Source organism: Schizophyllum commune (genome assembly GCF_000143185.2).
Source record: "Schizophyllum commune H4-8 unplaced genomic scaffold SCHCOscaffold_2, whole genome shotgun sequence".
In the NCBI taxonomy this organism is placed as follows: Eukaryota; Fungi; Basidiomycota; class Agaricomycetes; order Agaricales; family Schizophyllaceae; genus Schizophyllum; species Schizophyllum commune.
Window position 1 is genome coordinate 3,279,789 of NW_026089539.1, and position 14,759 is coordinate 3,294,547.

Below are 14,759 nucleotides of genomic sequence, written 5' to 3' on the forward strand. Positions count from 1 at the left end.
TGATTCCCGCCCTCCACGTGGCCGGCCAATTACAGCACGCGGCGGCCGCGACGGGCCACGACCCCGCGGGGCACCCCGGTTTAACCCCGGACCTTCATCTCAAGACCAAGACGAACTTCCATTGTAGGATTCGTCGCGTCCTCAGGCTGGGCCGCTGGTCGCGAGTCCCGACTTCGACTCTTCTTGGCTATATCCTCATGCTACTTTGCTTCTTCTTTGGTCTACCTCCATCTAGGTGCTCTTAGCCGTCTAGCTCTTCATTGAATCCGCATGGATGGGTTCGCCGACTCTCGAACCACCCTAACAGTGCGTCTCGGCGACAAGGATCTCTCCGTACGTACGTCTCTTTTGAGACGCGCTGGATCGACCGATAGACCCGGCCGAAGCTCCTGCAAAGCTTTTCGTCCCTGAGAACTTCGAGACAGCGCCTCTCACTGCCTGCGGGTCACCTACGCTCGCCATCCCTCAGTCGTGCAACTTGGCGTGAATGGAACTAATATACTCATGGACAACAATCGTGACTCTACAACTCAGAAGCCCATCGGCGTCCTTACAGTGCGACTTTTCGTTTTGTTTTTGTAATTAGGATCGCCATCGACGTTTGCAAGATCTACGAAGACCACATCTATGGCGACCAAGCTTTTTCCTCACGCTGTGGAAAGTCCTTACTATCCTGTCTTCGTCGCAACGTCGCTCTCCATTGGACTGATTATCTCCGCAATGGTGCTTGAAAGTCCTACACGGTTGACTTTGCCTTGTACCGATTCCCTGCTTGCGCACGGCTCTACGGCTGCCTTCCAATTTCGGTTTCTACAGAGGCATTCGATCCGTTGCATGGATCTCCCCCTTCCTCTCCGCCGAATGTCGACTTCAAGCGGTTGGTCAGGAAATGTTCGGGCTGAGCAAGAGCACGTCTGTCAGTCGATCGTGCTCTGCATTCTCTAACCGATACTATGGTTTCTACCCAGGTATCTCTTGGACTCGACGTGGCCCGTCTTCTCGTGTCTGATCCCGCCCTCGCAGGCCTTAAGCGGGTGCGCGGGACGAGAGTACTAGCACACATGGGGACAGCTCGCCGATCGTTCACATCGGTGTTGCGGTTGTGCTGGAAAGGTATCTCTACACCGCATCTCTGCGATCGAGTAGATAATTCTTCATGACGAGGTACTTAAAAGAATCCAACCGCTATCCTGTAGTGCGAGGTACTCAGACTGTGAGCGCGAGGCCCGATGACATATATGGGTATGGGTAGTCTCGCAAGCCTTCCTCCGAGGTTGAACGCGCTAATTTGATCTGAATCGTCTGCTCTATAGCGAAGGGCCTACTAGAAACTGCCGCCAGATCAGCCAAATGTATCGTACTACTACTAGCCGCTAGCATCAAGCCGTGCGCCGAGAACAATGGCCAGCGAACATTCTCGCTCAGACCAGCTAGCGCAGGCCCGGTAGCGCGCCCGGACAGGCGTAAGCGCCGGCCTGTGATTACCACTGTAACGTCTGCCGCCGCGCACGTGGCCGCCGGTGGCGCAATGCCACAACACCTCCCTCCTTCCTCCCTACTGCCCACCAACCCACCGCTGCCGTCCCTCCACCCGATGGCGTCCCTCCACTCGATGGCGCCCCTCCACACCATCCCGGTGGCCAAGCGCCCCCCGGCCCCGCTCCTCCAGCGCGTCCGCGCCGCGGCGTTCTTCCTGATCTTCAACTTTGGCTGCCTGATGGTGAACGGCGCGCAGTTCGCGTTCCTGCTCCCCCTGCGCATCGCGTACGGCGTGCTGGGCGTGTTCGGCCTCGGGAAGCGCCTGGAACGTGCCTACAAGGACGGCGTGCGGTACACGAAGGGGGGATTTGGGTGCTTGCTTGGTGTGTCCGCGGTTTAGCGGGGCAGGGAGAGCGAGGCAGGGATGCTGACGCGATGCAGTGCTGATGTGCCAGTGGTTCGCGCCGTCGACGATCCGGGTGACGTTTGAGAAGGAGGGGATGGGCTGGTTCACGGATCTGGATGTCGTGAGGCGCGATGAGCAGGGGAATATCGATTACTTGGACCTGCCTCAGCGCTTCGTGCTCATCGGTAATCATCAGGTGCGTTATCGTGTGCGCGTCCTGCCGACTAGTCACTAACGATGTCTGAAGGTCTACCTTGATTGGTGGTACGCCAGCTCGTTCATGCAAGACGTCTAGCAGCTCACGCCTCGCGCAGGTACATGTGGTGCCTCACGTACTTCATCGGCCCGAAAGGCGTACACAAGAACGTGTATATCACGCTCAAGAACAGCCTGAAATGGCTCCCTGTCGTCGGCTGGGTGCGTCTCACTGGTAGTTCAGGGTGAACGAGCTTATGGACGCGTGCATCTCAGGGCATGCAGTTCTTTTCCTTCATCTTCCTTGCGCGTTCATGGGCTGCCGACCGTGCGCAGCTGGCGTCAAGTCTGTCGCGCCTCGGCATGGAGGCTGAAGAGGAGGACAACCCACTTGCATTCATTTTGTACCCTGAGGGCACGCTCGTTAGCGACCAGACGCGTCCCATAAGCAAGAAGTACGCGGACAAGCTAGGGATCGTGCGTGCCAGGTCTACGCGTTGTTGTCTATCGCTAAACCCCTTCAGACCGACATGTCGCATACACTCCTTCCGCGCTCTACTGGCTTGCACTATAGCCTGCGTTCCCTTGCACCGCGGATACCCAACTTGAAGCTGCTTGATGTTACGATAGTATACCCAGGTATGTCCCGAGCTCTCGCCGATAGTCAATGGTCTCATTCTCGCAGGCATACCACCCATGGGCTACGGACAGGACTACTACACCATGCGCTCAGTGTTCTTGGATGGCGTCTACCCACCACTGATCCACATGCATATGCGCATGTTCGACGTCGCTACTGAGGTGCCCATTGGCGACCTCAGCGCTACGAGAGCGAACGTGGTTCCTCCGAGCGGGAACCCAGGCAAGGGCAAGAGCACGGTCGAGGTCGACATTCCGGAAGCGGAGAAGGCGGTGTTTGACGCATGGTTGCGCCGGTTGTGGACGGAGAAGGATACCACCATAGAGTCCTTCCACAAGAACGGCGCAACGGGACACGCGTCGGAGGGAAAGGGGCCGGATGTGGGCGTCGACCTGCAATTGCGGCTCAAGCGGGCGAGGGAGTACTTGGACGCGTTTTGCTTCCTGCTTCCGGCTGGTGTCGTGTATCTGCTGGGGAAGGCGAGGTCATAATGGACTTTACGAGTTGGCGTTGTACATCGTGTACTCTTTGGACTGTTGTAGTGTTTGCTGTAATAGTAGACAGACTATGTTATGACGTGGATGACTTGCGGAAGTGGTTGTCGGGGTTTGGCGCCATGGACAAGCGAGGCTCAGGGTGATGCAGGGAGGTCTCGATTGACTGTAACGACGGGCGTGCGTGGCATTATCATGTAGAGTAGTGTGAGTCTATGGCGACCCTGGACGGGTGTGGGTGAGTGCGCTATTGTAATTGGTTGCGCTGCTCCTCAATCTTCTTGACCATGAAGAGGCTCGAGTCGAGGAAGCGGTCGACACAGTTTTGCAGGCACGACTGCTCGCTGCTGGAGAGGCGCGTCGACGGCGTGCTAGTCATGCACCTGTTGGGGAAAGGTCGGCATGCGCGCGGCAGGGGGCAGGTATAGCGCCTACTTTTTCCAGCACATCTTGGTGAACGTGTGGATCGACTGGTTCATGCGTGCCTAAGAGGGCCGATCAGCCGAGTGCGTTGTGCGAGCGCTGCGGGCGACGCACCGTGGCCTGCTCCTTTTCGAGGAACTCCTGGAGCTCCTTCTGGGTCGCGGCGTCGAACTTTTGCTGCGAGATGTCGGCCATGGGTGTCGTGGTCGGAGAGAAGCGCGGCGTGAGATCCTCGTGCTCCCGGGCGGCCTCGTGGGTGCGATTTTGATATGGTTCCGTGTCCAAGCGGCTTTTACGAAGCCCAAAACGACTGTCTCTTTATCCACACATGCCATCAGCCCCGGCCGGCCACTCCGCTTGCCCTCCCCCATGACAGAGGTCATCCACATAGAGCCTGCGGGCCTCGGCAGCCGCCTGGAGGCCATTCCCCCGTGAGCTCCCCTCAGTCTCCAGCACGTTGCGCAGCGCGCGCTCACCCCCATCCCCATTCGTAGCGTCGGCTATCTCAGCCGCAAGGCCCTCCCCATCAAGCGCAACGACGCCGAGCCCCTCACGCGCGAGGACATCCAGTACGACCTCCTCTACCACATATTCAAGGACTCCCAGGCCGTCTTCACGAATCAGACTCCCGGTAAATACGAGAAGGTCAGCTTCCGGCAGCTCTACGTGAACGCGCTCTACCATTCGAGCAAGTGCAGCAAGGTGCTCAAAGACAAGATGCTCGACACGCCGGAATTTGCTGTTGAGTTCGCCAAGATTGCACTCCTGACGAATGTCGGCCGCATCAATACGACTATGGCTTGTGCGTATGCTGTGCTCTCAAAGGCAGGTTGTAACGGGCGCTTAGAGTACGCGCAGTTTTTCCCGAGATGAAGACGGCGCTGCGCACGTACCATCCGGTCCCCTCGCTGCAAAAGACAGACGGGAACGCGCAGGACGCGCCACGCATCAAGAACTGCTTGAAGTCGGCGCTGCTACCGAGCGAAGTAAAAAAGCCACCACCCAGTAATCCGCAAGAAATAATTGCGCGTTTCGTGCGTATGCCCTCGTAGAAATGGCTCGCATGCTTACCCGCACCAGAACTCTGGCATGCGCCCTCCAACGAGTGTCGTGAACCTCATCTTCGTGCTTTCCACGCATGCAGCCGTAAGTGTGGCGTTGCGCACGTGATAACTTACTTCCTCACTCCCAGCTGTCCCAGACCCTGTCGCGGACGCACTTCGATGGAAATATCAACTTCCTCGACCTCTTCATCCCCACCAACCTCTCCTCGCCCGACCGCGCCCGCGCCTTCCTCTTCATCATGTTCTACTACCTTGAGAGCCCGACAGGCGAAATCGAAAATCCCTTCGGCGACGATCTCTGCAAGCAGGACCCCGCGAAAGCGCCCCGGATGCGTGTTCTCTCGCCGGCAGAGACGCGCCTGGAGAACGTCGACCTGCCCGAGGAGAACAAATGGGGTGAAATGATGTCCCAGCAGCGCGGTAAATTCCTTCAGAAGCTCTGTAACGCAGATCAGGAGAGCAAGAAGAATAAGAATAATCCGTACTTCATTTCAGGTGAGTTTTCAATACTTCATTCCAGTTCGCGTGCTCACAGGCGCAGGCGCTCCGGAGCCAGGACCTTCCGCGCGGAGGGAAGCCCACGGAAATTTGGTCAAAGTCGGGAAAGACGGTCCCTTCATGTACTATGTGCCGCGAAGGACAGAGCCAGATCGACCAGAACCCATTCCCGTTCCCGAAGTTGACGATGATCAGGGCATCATGGAGCAGCCGATATATGGTACGCCACACATCGCCCGCACCGCTCGAATATATTCTAAAATACCACAGATGTCCCCGCTCCGCCGCCACCAGTACCCCCGCCCGTGCCACCTCCTGAGCCCGTTCCACGGAAGAAGGACAGGTTCTACAGTATGGCATACCTCATATTGCCCGTATGCCAGCCTAACCGCCGCCCAGGGAAATTGGAGAAAATCCTGAACCATGATCCTCTTGATCCCAACGAAGACTCAGAACCAGAGGAAGAGTATGGTACGGTGCTTCTCGCTTTCAATCCATTCTTCTCTTCTCACGCGTACTCAAGAGCGCCGGCTATCCATCATCAACCGCCTTCGCGGGCGTCCTCCCACGCCGGAAGGAGGCTATAGTCGACGGCCTATGCACCCCGTTAACGGAGATCTCTACGCGACTGGGTCAAGTTCGTATAGCTCGTACTCTTCCTATGGCCGCAGTCGCGGGAACTCGTACTCCACGTACGGCACGCCCGGCCCTCGGCCACCTCCACCTCCTTCACCCCCGCCGGCAGTTCTTCGGACACCGTCGGCTGAGCGCACGCCCTCACCGATGGACGAGGATGATGACGATGATGCGGAGCCTGACTACACGTCCCCATATGGCGCGGACATACAAAGTCGATACCTCCCCCGCGCGCCGCCGTACGCTCTTCCTACCGGGCCCGCTGAGCGATCATCGCCACACACGCCTGCGTCGAAGAAAGGCAGCAACGGTGCCACGCCGCAGGAGAACGGGAGCTCGAAGAGCCCCGCGCCTTCCGCGCCCGCTTATAGTAACGGGTATTGGCATCGCTAGCCCTTGTTGATCTATCGGACATGGACACTTTCTTGCTTATTGTCTATTGCCTACTAACCGGGGTGATACCGTCAGTATCATTGTTGTATTATACTGTCATATATAGGGGAACAGAACAGTGCTTGATTTGGTACATAGTTCATGTAAGCTGGTCTATATATCGGCGTATTTGGACGATTTATCCTGAAGGAGATCCAGGTGACTGCACCTAGGTACAGGAAGGTTGCGAAAGCTCTTCAGACCAGGAATGGTGCTATGTACCGTCTTCGCTCGCTGACACCATCTCCTCCGTGTGACCCGAAACTCCCCACGGCCTCTCACCAGCATGTTCTGCTTTGTGCCGCTCCTTCCAGTCGATGCGCTGGCACTCCTTGCTGCAGTACAGTGCCCTCTTGGGACGCTCCTCCTGCGCGCAACGCGTGCACATCACAATCTTCACTCCGTTCGAGCCATCCGCCTTGCCGCAGACTCGACAGATCTCGGATACATACATGGCCATCTGCGTCGCCTGGTGAGGCACGACGTCGAAGACGGTGAAAGGCGGACGCTTTGGGCAGCGAAAGGCTACCTCGAGCGCGATCTTGAGTGGGTCGCCTGGGAAGGGCTTGCTTGGTTGTTCTTCAATGGCGCGCTTTCCGACGCGCATAGAGCTGGTGGGTCCCATGTCTTTGCAGCAGTCGTGCAGAGCGCGTGTGGCGGTGAACGTCCTGAAATCGATGAGGTGCGTGTCGCCGTGGTGCATAAACACGATGTGTTTGGTGAGAAGGTGCATGCCTATGATGCCGTGTTTCTTGACGTTGTCTCCATTGTTGACATGAACGCCTTTGTAGACCCAGGCAGGGAGCTCGAGTATGTGATTTGCAGCGTAGGCAGCCTTGCCGTCATTGTAATCATTCGGGAAATTGATGACGACCGCTCCTTCGTGTCTAAAGAGCCCAGTTTGTAAGTCCTACGATTGACTGAAGAGTACTATGTGCTTACACCTTGCATTCTCCTTGGCGAGTGCTAATTGTCCTTCCAGAGAACCTGAGGCCCAGTTTCTTGATATCCGACTCTCGCAGGTAGACGCCGTCATCTGCAGTACCAATCAAGGGTTGGATCTATCCAGATAGCAGTCAGTAGGATCACTTTATAAGAACGGCATGAGACAGCTTCACCTTGATTTTGGCGCCCTTCTGCGTCCCCGCCGCATTTGTGAGAACGCAGGGATAGGTGCACGTACGCTCAACATTCGACGGTCGACCATGAGGCATACCAGCGAGTAGCTCGGACAGTCTTCTTCCGTCCTCTGGATTCATAATCCACTGGTTGTGATACATCCTTCCAGAGGGAAAGCGGATGTAGTCGATTTGCTGTGTACCGTTCCTCCGTCAAACCGTCCGTACGTCGCAATATTCCATTACGGACCTCGAACAGGGATTTTCCTAACGTACCCATCTTGGCTCACATTCGATGTTCACTGCAACTTCGAATATGGCGCTAGGAGGGTTGGAAATAGGAGCTCAAAGTCCACCACCGGCAGCTGCCGGTATTGTCAAAGAGCTGTGGCGTGGGAAGAAATATGCTCCCGCCCATGGCGCTTGGCCGGATATGCATCTTGCATTCCTCTGCATCATCTGCAACGCCTTTCGTTTATAGGGAACCAACAAGGTCGCCACTCACATTCCGTCCACGATGCAACACAAAGCCACAGTGGGGACGAACTCAACGAGCGAATATCTGACCGGATAGCCTATGCCGGGTCCGTCTTTATCTGCAGTTGCGAATCCGTCTCCGCTACACCCAGAACCTCCCACGGCCTTTCGCCAGCGTGCTCCGCTCTGTGTCGCTCCTTCCAGTCAATCTTCTGACACTCCTTGCTGCAGTATAGCGCCCGCTTCGGTCGACCCTCGTCTGCACACTGCGTGCACATTACGACCTTCACCCCATCCTCGCCATCAATCTTGTCGCACACCCGGCATGCTTCCATAACGTAGAACGCCTCCTCCTTCGGCTTGTGCGGTGCCATATCGGCCACAGTGAACGGCCGTCGCTTCGGGCAGGCGAACGCCACCTCGAGCGCGGCGTTGAGCGGCTCGCCCGGGAAGGGGTCGAAGACGATGGCCGGCTCCTGGTCCGGACCGCGGGTTTTCAGGCGCATATTGCTGAAGAGGGACATGTTCTTGCAGAAGGGGTGCAGCTCGGGGGTCATGGCGAAGGTGCGTACGTTGATGAGGTGCGCGTCGCCGCGGTGCAGGAAGACGACGTGGCGGGTGAGGAGGTGCATGCCTACCAGACCCTGCTTCCGGCCGTTGTCGTTGTTGTTGACGCGGACGTGCTCGTAGATCCAGCGCGGGAGCTCGAAGACGTGGATTAATTTGTAGCCGACCAGGCCGTTGTCATAGTCGTTCGGGAAGGTGAGACGCACGGCTCCTTCGTATCTGCATGACACAAGCGTAAGCCACACCATCCAACCTCTAGCCCAGTTCCAGCTCTCACACTTTGCAATGTCCTTGACGGGTGTACTCCGTTCTTCCCGTAAATCGGAGGCCCAACCTCTTGATGTCCGACTCTCGAAGGTATAACCCATCGTCAGCAGTGCCAATCAAAGGCTGAATCTGTTCTTATACTGGTACCAGCACGTACGTTCGATGGTGTGACGCGTTACGTACCTTTATCTGTGTCTTCTTCGACGAACTGGTGTTGGTGAGCACGCAGGGATATGTGCACTGGCGAAGGTCGAGGTTCGGAGGCCGACAGAAAGGCATTGTGGCGAGCTCGTCGGATATCTTTTTCCCTGTAGGAGGGGCGATGATCCATTGGTTATCGTGTATCGTCTCGGAAGGAAAACGTATGAAGTCGAGCGTCTGTAAACATCGGGAAATGGTCAGCCTCACCACCTGTCAGCAAGATCAAAGCTCATACCTCAAAAACAGGTCTCCCAAGTGTCACCATGGTGATCAGTGTCTAGAGACCTGTTGCCGTGGGTTTTGAGAGCAGAATACAGGAGGCGAGCTCGAGGCATGCACGAGAGCGCTCGGAACGAACAAGTCAACTTTAATTGTGGCGTGGGAAGAAAATATACCTCCGCTCGGAGAACCGGCATTCGGACCGTACATCCTTCTCCGAACCGCGACACGAGTTCACGCGCACGGTCGTCCACCTCGACGCGTAGAACAACGGCGAGCTCCGGCTTCATGTTTCGACCATGGCAGGCGTGGCGAAACATACCTTGGAAAGAGGTCAACTTTAAGACCTTTGCTTACGGCTTAGGCTTGCGGACGCTGAAGGTGTGCTTCCCCAGTCCAACGCAATCACTCCGCTCGGGACTCACGTCTTCTTCTCCCCCAGATCGCGAACGTGTTCTGCGCGCTGCACCTCATTAGCATATATGTCGGGCGGCCTGTTATGGTGCGCGCATCTCCCTTTCCCCCTACTTGTTCACATAGCTAGTGGCTGATACATACATTCCACACCCCAGATGGCCGGCCCCTCCATGCTCCCCACCTTCGACCACACCGGCGAGGTCGTGATCGAGTCACGTCTCGGCGCACCCTACGACCGCCGTACCCTGGCTCGCGGCGAGCTCGTGTCCTTCTACTCCCCCCTCGACCCTATGCGCCTCGTCTGCAAGCGCGTTCTGGGACTGCCAGGTGACGTCGTATGCGTGGACCCCAGCGGGAAGTACGCCCCATCAGACGAGCACGTCGTGGTGCCCGAGGGGCATGTGTGGCTAGCTGGGGACAATCTTGCGTGGTCGAGGGATTCCAGGGTGTATGGGCCGGTGCCTATGAGCTTGATAGCGGGAAAGATTAAGGCGAGGGTGAGTGGTGTGCGTTGTTACAACGAGGGCCGGGCTGATTCGAATATGTCCACGCAGATATGGCCACTTTTCAAGCCGATACCAGAATGGCCGACAGGGAGGACTACATAGGGCGCCTACTGCTGGAAGTTGACCGAGTACCCTCCCTGCGGATTCTGCTCGAACTTGAAGTTGTCGGTTGACAGGCCGAAGTACCCTGCGCATCCCGTCAACGTCGGTGGTCTGTGAAGGGGAGGAGATCACGCACCGAGGACGCTGTTGCCCAAGCCCTTTAGCTTGCCCATCATTTCGTCCATTTCGTCCTTTTGCGCGGCCTCGAGCCGGGGCTTGACGCGTCTTTGGGCCCGTTCTATCTCGCCGTAGAGGGGCGTGTGCGAGGGAATAAGGGTAAGGAGGGTGGCATAGTCTGTATAGCAAGTACGCGTGGTGAATATAGCAACTGCGAAAGATCAGGATGTTAATGGACGTGCCTTCGGACGCGCTGGATAAGGAGGCCCATGTGTTGATGACTTCGTTACTGGATGCACGACGTTGCAAGGCTTTGATGTACTTCGGATCGTCCGCAAGGGCTACGAGGGATGAGTGCCTAAACGTGCTGAGAGTGTAAGGGAACGCACCTTCGGTGCAGGACGCGACGGCCGCTTTGTGGTCACCCTGGTGCTTTGTGAGAATACTGAAGTATTCCTCTATGGCGTACCATACCAATTTGACATAACATGCACCGATGTTCGCGTTCAATACGGCCCGCGCCTTCGCGCATTCCGCTTGCATCTCCTCTGGCACTGGGTCCGCGTCATCCTCGGGTCCATCATCATTCTCCTCCTCTCCATCCTCATCACCACTAGCTTCCTCCTCCTTCGGAGATGCTCCTTTGTCTTCGTCGTTCTTCGCCGATCGACTTGCACTTCGGTCCTCGTCATCGTCGTTTGCATCTGGTGTAGCCCTTCGCTTTCCTTTGCTCTTCTTGCTTTCGCGTTTCCGTCTTGGTAGCCGTGCTAGCGCGTTCCTATACGCCACGAGCGCTTCTGACCACTCCTTCCCGCGGAAGGCATCGTTCCCCTCCGCCTTTAGCTCCTCTGCAGTACGCAAGCGATCCTGCCGCACGATATCATCATTTAGGCGCCCAACCACGACCCTCGACATCTACTTACCTGTATCGCTGCACTTTCAGGGCTCAAAGTGGTCACATTCACAGTGTCCTGATCAGTGCTAGATTCCGCAGGTGCTTCCTCGATGATAGCCATGAGTGACGACGGAGGGCAAGAGGTATCGGCACACCGGACCGACATTCCGCTCTCTGGGGCGTCGATCACGCCCACGTGCGCCTAAATTACCTCCACAAGTCAAGTTCGTCCGTCGAGTCACCGACGATCCAGAGTCACTTTTCCTTCCTCCCGTCACCACCAACCTACCCATCCACCCTACCCACCCAAAAGAAAAGCGCCAAGATGCCGTCGAAGCCCCAATTCTGGCTGCGCTGCGAGAAGAAGCCGTTCGAGAAGCGGGCGGCGCTGACGCCGACGACGGCGAAGAAGTTGATTGACCAGGGCTTTGAGATCTTTGTCGAGCGCGACGAGCAGCGCATCTTTGACGACAAGGAGTATGAGGCGTGCGTATACCTTTCCTACACATATTTCGTCTCGTATGTGTACTGATTCCTTCCCTTCTTCACATTCAGTGTTGGCTGCAAGCTCGTCGACAACAACACCTGGCCGAACGCGCCCAAGGACATCCCCATCATCGGCCTCAAGGAGCTCGAGGAGTCTACCGACCCGCTCCCCCACACCCACATCCAGTTCGCGCACTGCTACAAGAACCAGGCCGGCTGGTCCAAGGTCCTCGACCGCTTCCACCGCGGCGGGGGCAAGCTGTACGACCTGGAGTTCCTCATCGACGCTACTGGTCGCCGAGTTGCTGCGTTCGGGTACCACGCGGGCTTTGCTGGTGCGGCGGCGGGTGCGCTTGCGCTGGCGGCGAACAAGAAGGGGCAGCAGCTGGGGTTGTTGACGCCGTATCCGAATGAGGACGAGATGGTGAAGGCCGTGCGCGCGGCGTTGCCCGGGGGGAGCGGTAAGGGAGTGAGGGCACTCGTCATTGGTGCGCTGGGTCGCTGTGGACGCGGCGCTGTCGACCTGTTCCGCAAGATTGGGCTGGAGGAGTGAGTTCTTTTTGCGCATACTACAGTGGACGGATGCTGATCCATCTATAGGAACGACATCGTCAAGTGGGATATGGCAGAGACTGCAAAGGGTGGTCCCTTCCAGGAGATCCTTGACGTTGACATCTTCGTCAACTGCATCTATCTTAGCTCGTCCATCCCTCCGTTTTTGACGCAGGAGTTCATCCAGAAGGCCGGTAAGAACAGGAGGCTATCCGTCGTCGTTGACGTGAGCTGCGACACCACCAACCCGCACAACCCTATCCCCATCTACAACATCAACACCACGTTCTCGCACCCTACCGTACCTGTCGAGACTGGGTGAGTCCCTACCGCTGCTATTGCGCTATCACCGAGAGGCTGACGTCTGTCAATAGCGCTGGGAACCCGCCCTTGTCGGTCATATCGATCGACCATCTGCCGACCTTGCTGCCGCGCGAAGCCTCGGAGCAGTTCAGCCACGACCTGCTGCCCTCGCTGCTCGAGTTCCCGAATCGCGACAAGGCACGGGTTTGGACGGACGCCGAGAAGCTCTTCCGCGAAAAGCTGAGCGCGGCGGTCCAGGCCGAGCGCCAGGCGAAGCTGTAAACCGGTATTTCTCTATGGAATCTTGCATCGTGTTCTGACTTGCTCTACTTTTGCGCTATGCGCTACTGCTACTGTTGCTAAAAGTGCTTAACTGTACTCGTACGCGTTCGAGGTCGATAGTTGGGCACCTAGATAGGAATCGAAGTGTTACGGAGGGGTATAGCAGGACGGAGTGAGCGCCAAGGCGGGCTGGAATCATGGGTGCGAAGATTCGGCGGCGACGAGAACAAATGGGTTGCTACGGCGCAGTCACGGTGTCACCGCTTGGGCCTGGCGCGTGTGTAAAAGCAGGCGACGCCCACGCCTTGTTTTATTTCCGTGTTCGTTTTCGCTTCGTTTCTTCTTCTTCCCTCATCTCCTTCGCCCGCCTCTTTCCCCGTCCCCCGGTGGATTCGCTCGTGCCGCCGCTCTCTTCGCCGCGCAGATCCATCAGAGACACTCCTTGGTGCAGGTCGCCGTCCGCTCATCCTCATCCTCACAATATATCCATCCCCATCCCACTCCCTATCCCCCATACACCAACTCACGAGATGATCGACGCCGTGCACGTTCCCCAGATCTCCATTTCCTTCGCCCCCGACGAGGCGCCCGCCCCCGAGCCCTACTCGCCGTTCCCCTGGGGTGCGCCGGCGGAGGACCTTGACGACGGCTACCGCCCGAGCCTGCTCTCGCCCCCGCCCAAGGGTCTCACGCTCCCGCGCAAGCATTCGCCTCTCCGTCCGTCCGAGTCGGTTGAGGCGGGCGGCCGGGGACTCGAGGCCGACCGTTTTGCGGCACTGCTGCGCTCCTCGCGCGAACGCAACGCCAAGCGCGAGAAGACGGTCGACCTGAGGAAGGAAATTGCGGTCAAGGCGCACCACAAGAAGCAGCGTGCGTATGTGGCGATATGTCTTGTACTTTTGCTCATACTTCCCCAGTTGAACGCCGCGCCCTCTTCCTGTCCAAGATCAATGCCCCGCCCTCGCCTACTGCGACGGGAACGCCCAAGACGCCTCCTGAATCTCCCGCTATCTTCCACTGTGCGTCATCCCGCCCAATCGCCGCCCGCGGCCAAATTACTGACACGTCGCCCAGACACGCTTCCCTCACCAGGGCTGATCTCGCCGCTTGCCCTCTTTGACGCACTCAACCACGACAGCAACCAAGAGACGGGTTTCCTCACGTACCCTCGCGAGCCATGGGTCGAGCAGGTGGACTTCCGCAGCAAGTGCACGACGATTTCAGACGAACAACCGAAGACGCCAAAGCCGGCGAAGCGCTCGCGTCTGCCCTCGCTTGACGACATCAGCCGCCGCATGGGCCTCGCTAAAGGTGCCAAGGAAAATGCTGCTCCCAGCCGCCTGCCCGCATTCTTGCAGCCCGTGCGTCCGAACCTGCGCCGCAACGTCAGCGCACCGGTGCCAGAAATCCGTGTGACCGCGCCCGTCGCGCAGGCCAAGCCGCCCGTGCCCTCGATCATGGTCACTTCACCGACGCAGCCGATCGAGCAGCGCGAGCGCGCGTCCATCGACATGCTCTCTACCCTCCGCCGTCGTTCCCCGAGCGGTGGTGAGAGTGAATTGCGCAAGCCCGCACCGACACCGGCGGAACCGCGTATCGAGATGGACCTCGGGTCGACGGCGCGCGAGCCCAGGCTCGAGATGCTCAAGGGGTTGCGCGGCCAGGCACCGAGGGACGCGCCGGCCTCGCCGAACCGCCAGCAGCGGTGGAAGCGGCACAGCGCCCCCGCCGAGCTCGTCGCGCGCCCTCGCGCGGGCTTCGCACACCCCGTGCTCTCCATGCCCGGTGGTTTCTAAGTGCGCACGCACCCGATACCTCACTTTGTCGCCATTACATCCCAGTCCCTCTTTCGTCTTCGCCTGTACTGTCTCGTCTGTCTCCCGCGCTACTTTACTCTGCCTCACACCACTACACCCCGTCCGCCTTGACTTTGCTCGTTCACACACCCTCTCGCGCTTCGAGTACCCAGGACCCACTATTTAT

The 14,759-nt window shown here is 57.9% G+C and overlaps 11 protein-coding genes across 11 annotated transcripts; 7 read left to right on the plus strand and 4 right to left on the minus strand.

The window, feature by feature from the left end:
- Window positions 1-225: 225 nt before the first annotated feature.
- Window positions 226-1,195, plus strand: SCHCODRAFT_02612974 (uncharacterized protein). Its single transcript, XM_050344571.1, has one exon. The coding sequence runs from the start codon at window positions 628-630 to the stop codon at window positions 943-945; it is 318 nt and encodes a 105-aa protein (XP_050202458.1). The 5' UTR covers window positions 226-627; the 3' UTR covers window positions 946-1,195.
- A 399-nt stretch (window positions 1,196-1,594) lies between these two features.
- SCHCODRAFT_02697230 (uncharacterized protein) lies at window positions 1,595-3,211 on the plus strand (the record flags this gene model as incomplete). The annotated part of the gene is made up of 7 exons (XM_003038389.2): window positions 1,595-1,862; window positions 1,921-2,081; window positions 2,133-2,149; window positions 2,200-2,302; window positions 2,357-2,557; window positions 2,605-2,719; window positions 2,766-3,211. 7 exons carry the CDS (start codon window positions 1,595-1,597, stop codon window positions 3,209-3,211), a joined length of 1,311 nt encoding a protein of 436 aa, XP_003038435.2.
- Window positions 3,212-3,461: 250 nt separating this feature from the next.
- SCHCODRAFT_02744914 (uncharacterized protein) lies at window positions 3,462-3,832 on the minus strand (the record flags this gene model as incomplete). Its single annotated transcript, XM_003037034.1, has 3 exons — window positions 3,462-3,597; window positions 3,650-3,699; window positions 3,752-3,832. The coding sequence occupies 3 exons, from the start codon at window positions 3,830-3,832 to the stop codon at window positions 3,462-3,464; spliced, it is 267 nt and encodes an 88-aa protein (XP_003037080.1).
- A 143-nt stretch (window positions 3,833-3,975) lies between these two features.
- SCHCODRAFT_01162858 (uncharacterized protein) lies at window positions 3,976-6,069 on the plus strand. Its single transcript, XM_050341139.1, has 8 exons — window positions 3,976-4,068; window positions 4,132-4,439; window positions 4,496-4,671; window positions 4,718-4,783; window positions 4,830-5,196; window positions 5,243-5,550; window positions 5,599-5,670; window positions 5,723-6,069. The coding sequence occupies exons 1-7, from the start codon at window positions 4,007-4,009 to the stop codon at window positions 5,617-5,619; spliced, it is 1,308 nt and encodes a 435-aa protein (XP_050202459.1). The 5' UTR covers window positions 3,976-4,006; the 3' UTR covers window positions 5,620-5,670; window positions 5,723-6,069.
- On the plus strand, window positions 5,797-6,228 carry SCHCODRAFT_02487677 (uncharacterized protein; the record flags this gene model as incomplete). The annotated part of the gene is made up of 1 exon (XM_050342880.1): window positions 5,797-6,228. The coding sequence occupies one exon, from the start codon at window positions 5,797-5,799 to the stop codon at window positions 6,226-6,228; it is 432 nt and encodes a 143-aa protein (XP_050202460.1).
- A 253-nt stretch (window positions 6,229-6,481) lies between these two features.
- On the minus strand, window positions 6,482-7,547 carry SCHCODRAFT_02489847 (uncharacterized protein; the record flags this gene model as incomplete). The annotated part of the gene is made up of 3 exons (XM_003037033.2): window positions 6,482-7,154; window positions 7,210-7,328; window positions 7,386-7,547. The coding sequence occupies 3 exons, from the start codon at window positions 7,545-7,547 to the stop codon at window positions 6,482-6,484; spliced, it is 954 nt and encodes a 317-aa protein (XP_003037079.1).
- A 324-nt stretch (window positions 7,548-7,871) lies between these two features.
- SCHCODRAFT_02612985 (uncharacterized protein) lies at window positions 7,872-9,241 on the minus strand. The gene is made up of 4 exons (XM_050344572.1): window positions 9,133-9,241; window positions 8,880-9,074; window positions 8,707-8,825; window positions 7,872-8,648 (listed from the first exon to the last, which is right to left on the minus strand). The coding sequence occupies exons 2-4, from the start codon at window positions 8,973-8,975 to the stop codon at window positions 7,961-7,963; spliced, it is 903 nt and encodes a 300-aa protein (XP_050202461.1). The 5' UTR covers window positions 8,976-9,074; window positions 9,133-9,241; the 3' UTR covers window positions 7,872-7,960.
- Window positions 9,242-9,616: 375 nt separating this feature from the next.
- On the plus strand, window positions 9,617-10,352 carry SCHCODRAFT_02612994 (LexA/Signal peptidase). Its single transcript, XM_050344573.1, has 2 exons — window positions 9,617-10,226; window positions 10,278-10,352. The coding sequence occupies exon 1, from the start codon at window positions 9,689-9,691 to the stop codon at window positions 10,139-10,141; it is 453 nt and encodes a 150-aa protein (XP_050202462.1). The 5' UTR covers window positions 9,617-9,688; the 3' UTR covers window positions 10,142-10,226; window positions 10,278-10,352.
- SCHCODRAFT_01039640 (uncharacterized protein) lies at window positions 9,715-10,815 on the minus strand. Its single transcript, XM_003037031.2, has 5 exons — window positions 10,733-10,815; window positions 10,648-10,684; window positions 10,501-10,599; window positions 10,278-10,436; window positions 9,715-10,226 (listed from the first exon to the last, which is right to left on the minus strand). Exons 1-5 carry the CDS (start codon window positions 10,799-10,801, stop codon window positions 10,147-10,149), a joined length of 444 nt encoding a protein of 147 aa, XP_003037077.1. The 5' UTR covers window positions 10,802-10,815; the 3' UTR covers window positions 9,715-10,146.
- Window positions 10,816-11,380: 565 nt separating this feature from the next.
- Window positions 11,381-12,933, plus strand: SCHCODRAFT_02612998 (Formate/glycerate dehydrogenase catalytic domain-like protein). Its single transcript, XM_003038387.2, has 4 exons — window positions 11,381-11,639; window positions 11,709-12,188; window positions 12,240-12,509; window positions 12,566-12,933. The coding sequence occupies exons 1-4, from the start codon at window positions 11,479-11,481 to the stop codon at window positions 12,774-12,776; spliced, it is 1,122 nt and encodes a 373-aa protein (XP_003038433.1). The 5' UTR covers window positions 11,381-11,478; the 3' UTR covers window positions 12,777-12,933.
- Window positions 12,934-13,306: 373 nt separating this feature from the next.
- Window positions 13,307-14,572, plus strand: SCHCODRAFT_02490343 (uncharacterized protein; the record flags this gene model as incomplete). The annotated part of the gene is made up of 3 exons (XM_003038386.2): window positions 13,307-13,646; window positions 13,694-13,795; window positions 13,851-14,572. The coding sequence occupies 3 exons, from the start codon at window positions 13,307-13,309 to the stop codon at window positions 14,570-14,572; spliced, it is 1,164 nt and encodes a 387-aa protein (XP_003038432.1).
- Window positions 14,573-14,759: the final 187 nt, after the last annotated feature.

Coding starts and splice junctions, on each gene's coding strand:
- SCHCODRAFT_02612974 (XM_050344571.1), top strand. CDS start 628: ATGGCGACCAAGCTTTTTCCTCACGCTGTGGAAAGTCCTTACTATCCT.
- SCHCODRAFT_01162858 (XM_050341139.1), top strand. CDS start 4,007: ATGACAGAGGTCATCCACATAGAGCCTGCGGGCCTCGGCAGCCGCCTG. Junction 4,672..4,717: donor AAGAAATAATTGCGCGTTTC/GTGCGTATGCCC, acceptor TACCCGCACCAG/AACTCTGGCATGCGCCCTCC. Junction 5,197..5,242: donor TAATCCGTACTTCATTTCAG/GTGAGTTTTCAA, acceptor TCACAGGCGCAG/GCGCTCCGGAGCCAGGACCT.
- SCHCODRAFT_02612985 (XM_050344572.1), bottom strand. CDS start 8,975: ATGCCTTTCTGTCGGCCTCCGAACCTCGACCTTCGCCAGTGCACATAT. Junction 8,826..8,879: donor CGAAGAAGACACAGATAAAG/GTACGTAACGCG, acceptor GTATAAGAACAG/ATTCAGCCTTTGATTGGCAC. Junction 8,649..8,706: donor CGTCAAGGACATTGCAAAGT/GTGAGAGCTGGA, acceptor TGTGTCATGCAG/ATACGAAGGAGCCGTGCGTC.
- SCHCODRAFT_02612994 (XM_050344573.1), top strand. CDS start 9,689: ATGGCCGGCCCCTCCATGCTCCCCACCTTCGACCACACCGGCGAGGTC.
- SCHCODRAFT_01039640 (XM_003037031.2), bottom strand. CDS start 10,801: ATGCAAGCGGAATGCGCGAAGGCGCGGGCCGTATTGAACGCGAACATC. Junction 10,685..10,732: donor GTGCATGTTATGTCAAATTG/GTATGGTACGCC, acceptor ACAAAGCACCAG/GGTGACCACAAAGCGGCCGT. Junction 10,437..10,500: donor CTTATCCAGCGCGTCCGAAG/GCACGTCCATTA, acceptor CTTGCTATACAG/ACTATGCCACCCTCCTTACC.
- SCHCODRAFT_02612998 (XM_003038387.2), top strand. CDS start 11,479: ATGCCGTCGAAGCCCCAATTCTGGCTGCGCTGCGAGAAGAAGCCGTTC. Junction 11,640..11,708: donor GACGACAAGGAGTATGAGGC/GTGCGTATACCT, acceptor CTTCACATTCAG/TGTTGGCTGCAAGCTCGTCG. Junction 12,189..12,239: donor CGCAAGATTGGGCTGGAGGA/GTGAGTTCTTTT, acceptor ATCCATCTATAG/GAACGACATCGTCAAGTGGG.